The sequence below is a fragment of the Triticum urartu genome, chromosome 7A (genome assembly GCF_056163025.1).
Source record: "Triticum urartu cultivar PI428250 chromosome 7A, HENAU_Tu73, whole genome shotgun sequence".
Lineage (NCBI taxonomy): Eukaryota > Viridiplantae > Streptophyta > Magnoliopsida > Poales > Poaceae > Triticum > Triticum urartu.
The window spans coordinates 561,689,860-561,700,516 of record NC_141879.1 but is presented as its reverse complement, the minus strand read 5'-3'; the positions used below and the strand labels follow the sequence as shown (position 1 = coordinate 561,700,516).

The window sequence follows — 10,657 nt, the reverse complement described above, 5'->3', positions numbered from 1 at the left end:
GGATTGGCCTCGAGGGGCTGAGGATGAACTAGTACGGTGGAGAACAACCTCAGGAGGTGTGTTCTTGAGCTGGTGGGGGGAGGATGATCCCTCGGATCTGGATCCACCTCTACAGTGGTGGCTAGGCCCTATTTATAGTGGCCTTGGTTCTCTTCCCAAATGAAGGCGGGAAGGGATCCCACAACGGCCAAATTCGAAGGGAGACAACTAGTACATGTTATCATGATAAAATTAGTCTTCGCCTGCAAAGCTTCTAGTCATGACGCCGCGGTGGACTCGACGATGACCTCCGTCTTGCCGTCCTCGCGGTCTTGGTCTTGTTGCGCGGGAATGGAAACCTTTGGCTGATTCCTCGGAACTCCGCGTCTGCGCTTGCCTCCTTAGCACCAAATAGGAAACTTCTGCCCTATGCCCGCTGGCGCCCGCCTGGCCTTGGTCGTCATGGCTCATGTCACCTGAACCTCGCAAGGTGAGGCTTGCATAGAGATCTCCGCTCGTCAGGAGCCAGCCTGAGGAGGCCGCTCCTTCTGGAGGTCTTGGTGTCATCCGCCTCGCGAGGCTTGGACCCTCGTGAGGGTCTTGAGTTCTTAATGCTAAAGGTGGGCCGTACCGGGCCATTGGTGGAGCCATGCCGTGGGCCGCAGGCAGGCAAGTCTGGGTACCCCCGTTCCTAAAACGCCGACAAGTTTTGCAGGGTGGTTGATCCCTAGGAGATAGGACATGTTCAGAGTCTACACCAGGATCACCATCTGAAAACTCTTCAGATCAAAGTTGGTGTTGTCCATGCCCAGATACGTGACACCAATGGCCAATAAGGGTAATCTACACCTTCAGCCAAAACTGATAATTAGATCTATTACTGTTCAATAGGGTTGGACTTGATTCTTATCTAGGTGCTATTAAAGTTTTGATAATGTTGTCATGTTGTATGAAATGAAGCTTCAAGCTTGTACATACTGTCTGCTTGAAGGATTGAGGCGGGGAAAGCAAAAATAACTGGATGGGGAGTACACAAAAAAGGACAGATGCAACCAAAAAAGGGTTGTGGTAGGCCTTTCTAAATTCCTATTGTCATTTTCTTCCTACTGCATGTATCTATCAAGGCTCCATGTAAAAACAACTGTTTATGAATAGTTAATCAATTTCACTAGATGAAGTTGACGATGACCCAATAACGCTCCATGAATATTTCTGATTTACATCAAATTATACTTTTTATATACCTGTGAACCATCCAGCAGTTGAGATTTGGACACCTTCTCAATGGTTTTAGTTCCTTTCTTATAGTTTGATAATGGGAGATCCTAAACTTGGTGACAGAGGAGCAAGATGGTCAGATTTATCGTATGTTTTGCACTTGACACAAAAGTGAGTCTTGCAATTTTGAGTTTTTGACACAGAATTGAGCTGTCTTTCATACGCTCAGCCAAGTTTTGTAATATGTGCCTTCGCTAATAGGGTTTGTCATCGCACCTCCTTTTCATCTTTGTTGTCACACTTCCTCCCTTATTAAACAACTTACATTTGTCTTATCAATATACATCTAACTTTATTAAGCAGATCCTTGTATCATCTTGTAGGAACATCCATAATAGGGGGATGTATAGACCAATGCACCTCTTATTACACGCTATCAACGGATTATGATATTGAGTTCGATCTTATGTTACCATTAAATCTCCTTCAACTACATATTTTATACGAGTTTATGGCAAATATTATTTACCTTCTCATTACTAGCCAGCCTAAGTTATAGCAATGTCATTGTACTAGAAATTTTTAGATTTCTTCCAACACTTCGGTCTGAAGTTGGAACCAATATTTTTCATCTCCTATATTATGTTATCTCCCATGTTTTATATGTTTATTTAAAGTCTCTACCCTTTGACTGGAAAAATTAGCGGGCGCAGCAACATGCGCAATCATAGTCTAGTTCATATAAATGCCATATATAATTCTAATGCTAATGATTGCTCATACATTCTACTAACTCAATGGAGTAGAGTTGTTAAAAACACTCAATGGAGTAGTGGCCATGAGTGATTTGCAATGATGAGTTAGAGATCTTCCTTGAGTGTCTTGATTAGATGGTGCTAGTGAGAACAATACGAGTATAGTATGGTAGTACAAGAGTGTCGTACAACCTTTTTCTCAGGGGGGGTGTCATACAATCTTGATCGAAAAAACGGCTTGGTACCAAAGAAAGAAAGTCAACTGTCCATCCATTCATTTTTGAGGGCCAATATTAGAAATACCACTTCTTTCAAGGGGCGAACATGCAAGATTCCCCTCAATGGAAACACTCTCTTTCAGAACATACCTCGTGCCTTCGGCCCGCCGCTCAGCCCCTCATTGACGCATGGTCCCTACCACGCCCCCTTACCCAAAGGGCCTCTGTCGCGCGACCATCGTGTATATAGGGGATTGTCCTCATCTCCACCTGCTAACCTCCACACCTGCTCCACCGCTTCATTAAAAACTCTACCTATTTATCAATTTAGGCGAGACTCCTTCCCCCGGTGACTATGACGAGGTACTAGCTTCCATGTGCGACGGCGTGATCTTCATGGACCTCAATATGCTCGTGGTAACACGGAGGATGACCTAAGCAACACTGTGGCCTGAGAAGAAGAAGGCTCGATGGGATAGAGGCGGAGGCCTGCGCTCCACGAGGCTTAATGGGTTTGGTGTCGAGCTCGGGGTGGAGGAAGATGACGTGGACTTTGAGGAGGAGGTCGACTCCATGGATTCTGTCTTGGATCTCGGGCATGGTGGGGTGGCTGAGGATGATGATGACGGGAGGTCGTCAAGATCAATCCATTCACCATCGTCGGGAGGTCCCTCTCGAAGGTATTGGCCCCATGTCGCTGGAAGTGGTTTTAGTCCATGTATTAGGATTATTTTTTGTCCTTGTCTATTGTAGAAGATACTGTAGAATCGCATTTTTTTCTCATTTCTTAGGTAGGGCACAAAATTTTATAGCCGCCTATGGTTAATTTTTGAGGGGGTTAAATATTTGCTTTTGTTGGTAAGCTTTCAATATATGTTTAGATAAGTTACTTTTTGCCATTGTTAGCTAGCATACATTGTTGTAGCCACGTAATATGTTGGAAGTTCTTGGATACTATTAAACTTGTCTATGTATGGTTTACACAATTTTATGCTATTTTAGTATAAACAACTCAGATGTAGATTTTCTATGCAAATTCTATGTTTTGGCCGACAGTTGATGCTTCATTCATGCATCGTCCAATCACATCCTCACAAAGAAACAAAACTACTCTAAAATTATTTCTTCTCGATGTCAAGTAAGACACACAAAGTCGTGAATCAACATTTCCATGTTACTTTGCATTTAAAAGAATCTTTATACAGGGTTAGATCATGAACACATTAGAAAAAAGTTGCAATATTCATCTGATTTCATGAACTAACCGTATGGTAATGCTAATGATCGAACATACATAATGAGGGTAGGTAGATATGTGTGATTTATAGATTTACAAAGTCATTTATAAGGAGATATTGGTTGAATATTAAGAAGGTCGATGTTATGTTAGGTTAAAAGAAATACTAAATCTCAATATACATGGTTAGATCAAGAATTTGATGAGAATTTTGCAATGCTAACTTATAATTCATATAACTGCCGCATAATAATGCTAATGATTGCACACAACTTACATGCTAGTAACTCAACGAAGGAACTTTCTTTTTACTTGAGAACAATGGAGTAAGTAGCTATGAGTGATTTACAAGAATATTAGAGTTACACACAATCATTTATGAGAAGATATTCGTTAAACATTTGGTTGGATGAACCCGTCCAATAAACCTAGATGGAGGGAGTATGACAGAGTAATGAAGTTGTACTATAGGTGTGTAGTACAACCTTGAGCTAATAAAATAAGTAACTAGCTATGAGTTATTTGCAAGGATCTTAAAATACATACAATCATTTATGATAAGATATTGCTTAAACGTTTGGTTAGATGAACCTGACCAACAAACTCGGATGGGGGAGTACAATAGTTGTGTACAGTCATAGTACAGGTGTGTAGTATAACCTTAAGCTAATAAATCGCATAACTAATTACGAATGATTTGCAAAGATCTTAGCATTACACACAATCATTTATGATAAGATTTTGGGTTAAACGTTCGGTATTACACACAATCATTTATGAGAAGATATTTGGTTAAACATTCGGTTGGATGGACCCGTTCAATAAACCCGGATGCATGGAGAGTGCACAACATTAATAATATAGTCACACTACAGGTGTGGACTACAATCTTGAGCTAATGAACAAAATAACTAGCTATGAGTTATTTGCAAGGATCTTAAAATTACATACAACCATTTTTGAGAAGATATTGTACAAATGTTTGGTTGGATGAACCCATACGATAGTAATAGTACAATCATACTACAGGTGTGTAGTATAATATTGAGCTAATAAATGGCGTATCTAGATATGAGTGATTTGCAAAGATCTTAGTATTACACAAAATCATTTATTGAGAAGATTTTTGGTTAAATGTTTGGTTGGTTGAACCCGCCCGGACAAAGAGTGTACGATAGTAGTAGTACAATCGTACTACAGGTGTGTAGTACAAAATCTTGAGCTAACAAATGAAATAACTAGCCGTGAGTTATTTGCAGGATCTTAAAATTATATATGATCATTTATGAGAAGATATTGGTTAAATGTTTGGTTAGATGAATCGATCAAATAAACTCGGACACGGGAGTACGATAGTAGTAGTACAGTCAGACTAAAGGTTTGTAGTATAATCTTGACTTAAAAATGGCGTAACTAGCTATGAGTGATTTGCAAAGATCTTAGCATTACACATAATTATTTATGAGAAGATTTTTGGTTAATTGTTTGGTTGGTTGAACCCATCCAATAAACCCGGACGAAGAGTATATGACAGTAGTAGTACAGTCATACTATAGGTTTGTAGTACAACAACTTTACCTAATAAATATTGACTTGGCTCCAAAGAAAGAAAGTCAAAGTACACCCATCTGTTCATTCCCCGGAGGAAATAAAGATTCCCCCAAGTAGAAATGTTCGCTTTAGGAACCTTCGTCGTGCCTTCCGCCTGCCACGCGGCCCCTCACCGACGCGTGGTCCCCATCGCACGCCCCCTTGCACAGTCACGCGGCCACCACCTATATAGGGGACTGGCATTGCCCCCTCCAAACCCACCCTTGACACCCCGCTTTATTAAAACGTCTGCCCATTTACATATTCCGGCGAGGCCCCTTCCCCGGCGACGACTGCGACAAGGTACTAGCAGCCACCATGTGCGGCGGACGGCAACTTGCGGACGCCAAGGTTCCCGCGGTGACGCGGAAGGTGATGGCGGCAACGCTGTGGACCGAGAAGAAGAAGCCCCGACGGAGCGACGGTGTGGGGCGGCACTTCACAGGGCTCGGTGGGCGCAGGCGACTCAGGCTGGACGACGACAAGGAGGACTTTGATGCCGAGTTCAAGGAGTTTGAGGCCAACTCCGGGGACTCCGACTTGGAGCTGGGGCCCGGTGGGGTCGCCGAGAAGGATGACGAGGAGGAGGTCGTCGAGATCAAGCCCTTTGCCACCATCAAGAGGCCCCTCTCCCATGGTATCGACCCCGGGTCACTTGGACTAATTTTTAATCTACGTATCCTTACTTTTAGCGATTGACTGTTCTCTACCCTCGTATGAGTTTATTAGCCTCCTCGTATGTTGGGTAAAAGTTTGACCACATAATTAACTAGTATTATTTTATTAATTAAAATCATGATAAAAAATGACCCAAAATACGAGGGGGAGTAGTTACTAGGACGAAGGTAGTAGAAGTAAGGAGTGTTGTTGGAAGGCTATGTTTCGGCCGCGTTACTCATGTTTTTTTTGAGATTTTGGATTGGATGTGCTATCATGGAGTGATTTCGGTGCAGGGTTAGGCTTTTTTTCATTCCGTGTTGTGTTCGGTTGGTAAGTTGTTTCCGACACCGTTCCTTTCTTTTGGAGAAGCGACTTTTGTTGATAGGTTGACGATCTTGTGATTTATACCCGTAATCTTTGATGGTGATCCATAAGTTCACCATTTAGTCAAAAGGGGTAGAAAATCCGCATAAAGGGTTAAATTTCTCCGTTTTGCTTGGTGGCCTTGGCCTCTTGAACTGTTTCCTTGTTAAATGGTTGTAGGTGCGTGTGAGGATTGTTCTAGACTTGGTTCTTTTATCAGTCTAAAGGATTATTCTACTAATCGTTGAATCCGAATTAAAAATATATCCTTGATTCTGCATCGTCTATAATGCAATTTGTAGATTAATAATTGCAGAATGATGTCAAAGGTGTATAACATGAGTTTTGTTTATCAGTACCCTGGATTTTTATTTAGTTGTGATTTTTATTTTATTTGTGGGTGACTGATGATGCGTTCACCTGAATTGACCCATCATGTTTCAGTGTTCATTACGATCAATATATTTTACATATAAATTTATGTCCATGATGAAATTATTTACTTTTTGTGAGAGAAGTTTGTCTATATTGATCCCTCTTACCATTGACATTGATCTTCCATTGCAGATTACTTAAGCACCATGAGTATGACTTGTTTTGATGGTCCTTCAGAAAGGCCAGCAAAAAGGAAGAGAAAGAACCAATTCAAGGGTATCCGCCAACGCCCCTCGGGTAAGTGGGCTGCTGAAATCAGAGATCCTAGCAAGGGTGTCCGTGTTTGGCTTGGTACTTTCAACAGTGCTGAAGAAGCCGCAAGAGCTTATGATGTTCAAGCACTCAGGATCCATGGCAAGAAGGCCAAGGTTAACTTTCCAGAGGAACCGGCAGTTCAGGAACCTAAAGCACCCAAGCCAAGCGCAACACAGGAACCTACCGTCACACCAGCAGTCAACAACCCTGCCAACACAAATGCTTTCATGTACCCATCTGCTGACTTTGCATCAAACCAACCACTTATTCAGCTTGATAACGTGCCATTTGTTCCTACGATGAACTATGTTGCCCCTGTTGAAGCTCTTGCTATGAACATGTACTTTGGCGAGGGAAGCAACATTTTTGGCTGGTCTGACTTGGGCTGGGAGTATGACATCAAGACTCCATATATATCATCCATGGCTCCCGTTTCCACTATTGCTGAAGGAGCAGAATGTGCGCCTGTTCACAGTAACACCTACAACTCAATGGTGCCTCCTGTTATGGAGAACGATGTCGTCGACAACATGGACCTTTGGAACTTTGATGACATGCCCATCTGTGACGAATTTTTCTGAGGGATTCAAATCCCCTGTGTATCGGGACAAAGGGTAAGCCTTCGCAATTTGGATGTTCAGTCTGAGATTGATAATCTTTTCATTACTCTGAACTTTTTGCTCCATGGTTTAGGATAAGACCATGGGAGATTGGGAAGCACCCTATTGTCACCTTCGGCCAGCATATGCTTATGTCCAAGTTTAGATGCAAAAAAGTCGCATCCTAAGTCTCTTTTGTAATCGACCCTTTCCCTAATTGATTGTCTGTGTGGTAGCCATTTATGATGAACCGTTGTCTTTATCATTTGTCAACTTTGATGTCGTTGCTATCATTTCTAAATGTGAACAGCATGAATTTGTGTCCAATTTGCTTTAATCTATGCGTTTGATCACCTTTTCCCTTTAGTTCTGTCTGTTTAATTGGTGATAGAAGTAACCTATATGTATCTAATTTCTGAGCATAAGCTATCCGTTAAATATGGATTCGCCTGGCTGGTTGCACGGTTTCTGCTGAACAGGTGCGGCAGTTTATCTTATGTAGTCCTAAGAAAAATGGGCTTGAGATGAAGACTATAATTTTATCTTCATCTTTCATTTGTGGGTATCCATCTTCACATGTGTGTGCTACTTTGACGGTAAGAGTACAAAGGATAGGCCGTCTATAAGATGTTTGGTCGTTCGTACTTAAGCTCTCTAGCTATCACGTTCATATGGACCGATTATTTCCACTATAATCGATTGTTTGATTTCTTCTGTAAACAAAAGGCCCCAGATTACTTGCCACGAACAACCTCAAAGAACGTCAGTCTTAATCTATACTCTCCACACATCGACCAAGCCCAGCCTAGGCACGAGACCAGACCTGCTGCTGGCCTTGGAGTACAACTTGCGCTGGAAACAAAAACTAGTAGCTAGTAGAAAGCATTACAAGCCATAATCAGCCGTAGAGATCACAAAACAAAACAAAACACACAGCTAGCATTCGACCGGCCGATCGGTCTACTCCTTAATTGTCAAGGACGAGCATGCGGCAAAGCACCCCATCCACAAGTGTTCAGGCGACGCACGAGTTGAGGCCCAGGCACTCCATCCACAGGCTCCTCTTCTGCAGAAACGCGTCATCCGACCAAAGAGAAAGTCAGCTCCGCTTCGAACCATACTGAGCCAATTCAAGTTTGTGGCCGTGCCGTTGGTACGTACCCGTCTTGGCCGGTACCGGCGGGAGGCGAGCTCCGGCGGAGGCACCTGGTACAGGTCCTCGTCGACCGGCCGCACCACCCTGGACGCGGAGGCGGCTCTGGACGTGGCGCGCGCCAGGCCGCCGCCTTCCGGCGCCCTCGCGCGCCTCCCCTGCTTCTCCCGAGCCACGTCGCTCCTCGTCTTCTTGGGCGCCGGCTTGTGCGGAGGCGGCGAGTACTTGAACCACACGTCGCTGCGGTCCTCCGGCTCCGGGGCGTAGCGCTCGGCCGGCGGCTCGTCGTTGCCGTGGCAGTAGTTCCACTCCCCGAACGCCGGCACCTGCCGCCTCCTCGCCTTCTGCAAAACCGAAACCACCAAATGCTTAGTCAGCTGAGTTAGAAACTTCAAACTACTCCTACTCGGCTACTCCGATGACCGATCGATCCTTGTTGGATGGTTCCTGATTCACACATACGCACTTGACACTTACCTCCATTGGGCTTGCGCGGCACAGTAGGTGGAGAAGAAAAGAAGCAAAGCTGGGGCCGGAGGGGGTGAGGTGAGTAGGAGGAGTATTAGCTAAACAGAATGGAATGGGGCCTCCAATGGCTGGACGCTGGTATTTATAGCGAGAATGGGAATGGGAGGAGTAATGCAATGCAACACTAATAGTAATCAGAAGAACGGCTTGGCGACCGGGGGTAGGGTGCAGAGACACGCAGCAGAGGCCGCATCAGCAATGGAAGGACCTTCGCAGAGGCGCAGTGGCTTGCTGTAGCATGCAGCGGTAGGCTGACAACCGACGCAGCAGCAGTGGCCGCTGGCCGGTGTGGTCGCAAGCTTTTACTGCTGCACATGGGGGCGTCGCTTCCTTGCTGCACGATTGCGCCGGGTTCGGGCTGACTTGCAGCCCCTTTGTCGCGCTCCTCTTATTTCGGCATCATTGCAGGGTGATTATCTTGTGTGGAGTATAAACTAAAATATGCTTTCAACGCTGCGCTAGGCAAATATTTTGGACCCCAAGAATTTTTTTTATATTTACAAATATGCTTGCCATTATCAAAAGCTAAAAATTTGCCGGGTTGCAAAATTTTCAATTATCAAAAACAGAAACAAAATCCCAAAATTATAAGAAACGAAATTACCATTAAATTTCCATTGCACTAAAACGATAAGAAAGATTACCAAACGATACGTACAAAAAAGTAGTTCCTTAGCAGTGTATGTTGAAGTCAAAAATGCCATGGCAAAAATGAAGCTTTATTTCCCATGTCAAATAAAGTTAAATTCTCCATGACGATGAAGGTGAAGATGTCATCGCAAAAGTAAGAAATAAAGTTTGCCATGTACTTTGAAGTAAATTTGTCATGTCAATGAAAGCAAATTTGCCATGGAAAACGAAAAATGAAATTACCATGGCAAAAAATAGATAGGAAAATGTTGCCATGTATGTTGAAGTAAATTTGCCATGGCAATAAAGCTAATTTGGCATGTAGAATGAATGAAAAATTGCCAAGGCAAACAAAACGTAAAAATGCCATGTCAAAACAAAAGTAAGAATTGCCATGGAAAAAATAAAAAAGGAAAATTTTGCCATATATGTTAAAGTAAATTTTTCATGGCAATAAAGATAAATTTTCGATGGTGGTAAATGTAAAATTTCCATCTGAAAAGAAAAAGTAAAGTTTGTGAGGGCAAAAAGAAAATAAAACTTGTCGTGGCAATGAAAGTAAATTAACCATGATACAAAGAAGTAAAATTGCCATGTTCTCTAAAGATAAAAATGGTACGAAGATCAAATTATCATACATTTGTTGTGCGAATATTCCATTATATGCTAAATGTACTAGAACTTGTTAGTGGCTTATTAAAAAACATGAAAAAAAATCCATGATATGGATAAATAAATTTGACATGGTACTTGAATTATGCTTGTCATGGTTCATAAATTAAGTTTTGCCATGATACTTGAATTAAACTTGCCAAAGTACAAAAAATAAGTTTGTCCATGGTGCATGTAGTAAGTTTTCCATGTTAGAGAAAAAAAGAAATAACATACATTTGACTCATGTCAATGAATGCAAGTTTGCCATGGCAAACAAAAGTAAAAATTGCCCTAGCAAAAATAGAAAGGAAATTTTTACAATGTATGCTAAAATAATGTGCGATGGCAATAAAGGTAAATTTGCCATGTCAAGTGAATGAAAA

At 42.5% G+C, this 10,657-nt stretch overlaps 2 protein-coding genes across 2 annotated transcripts; one reads left to right on the top strand and one right to left on the bottom strand.

The window, feature by feature from the left end:
• The first annotated feature begins 5,224 nt into the window (after positions 1–5,224).
• On the top strand, positions 5,225–7,659 carry LOC125524464 (ethylene-responsive transcription factor 1-like). The gene is made up of 3 exons (XM_048689517.2): positions 5,225–5,634; positions 6,588–7,324; positions 7,404–7,659. The coding sequence occupies exons 1-2, from the start codon at positions 5,316–5,318 to the stop codon at positions 7,289–7,291; spliced, it is 1,023 nt and encodes a 340-aa protein (XP_048545474.1). The 5' UTR covers positions 5,225–5,315; the 3' UTR covers positions 7,292–7,324; positions 7,404–7,659.
• Positions 7,660–8,062: 403 nt separating this feature from the next.
• On the bottom strand, positions 8,063–9,096 carry LOC125522763 (uncharacterized). The gene is made up of 3 exons (XM_048687797.2): positions 8,940–9,096; positions 8,471–8,806; positions 8,063–8,375 (listed from the first exon to the last, which is right to left on the bottom strand). Exons 1-3 carry the CDS (start codon positions 8,943–8,945, stop codon positions 8,325–8,327), a joined length of 393 nt encoding a protein of 130 aa, XP_048543754.1. The 5' UTR covers positions 8,946–9,096; the 3' UTR covers positions 8,063–8,324.
• Positions 9,097–10,657: the final 1,561 nt, after the last annotated feature.

Excerpts from the sequence above, each read along its gene's own strand:
- LOC125524464 (XM_048689517.2), top strand. The coding sequence starts at position 5,316 with ATGTGCGGCGGACGGCAACTTGCGGACGCCAAGGTTCCCGCGGTGACG. Across the intron at positions 5,635-6,587 it reads CAAGAGGCCCCTCTCCCATG|ATTACTTAAGCACCATGAGT; the intron begins GTATCGACCCCG and ends CTTCCATTGCAG.
- LOC125522763 (XM_048687797.2), bottom strand. Across the intron at positions 8,376-8,470 it reads GCCGGTACCGGCCAAGACGG|AAGAGGAGCCTGTGGATGGA; the intron begins GTACGTACCAAC and ends GCGTTTCTGCAG.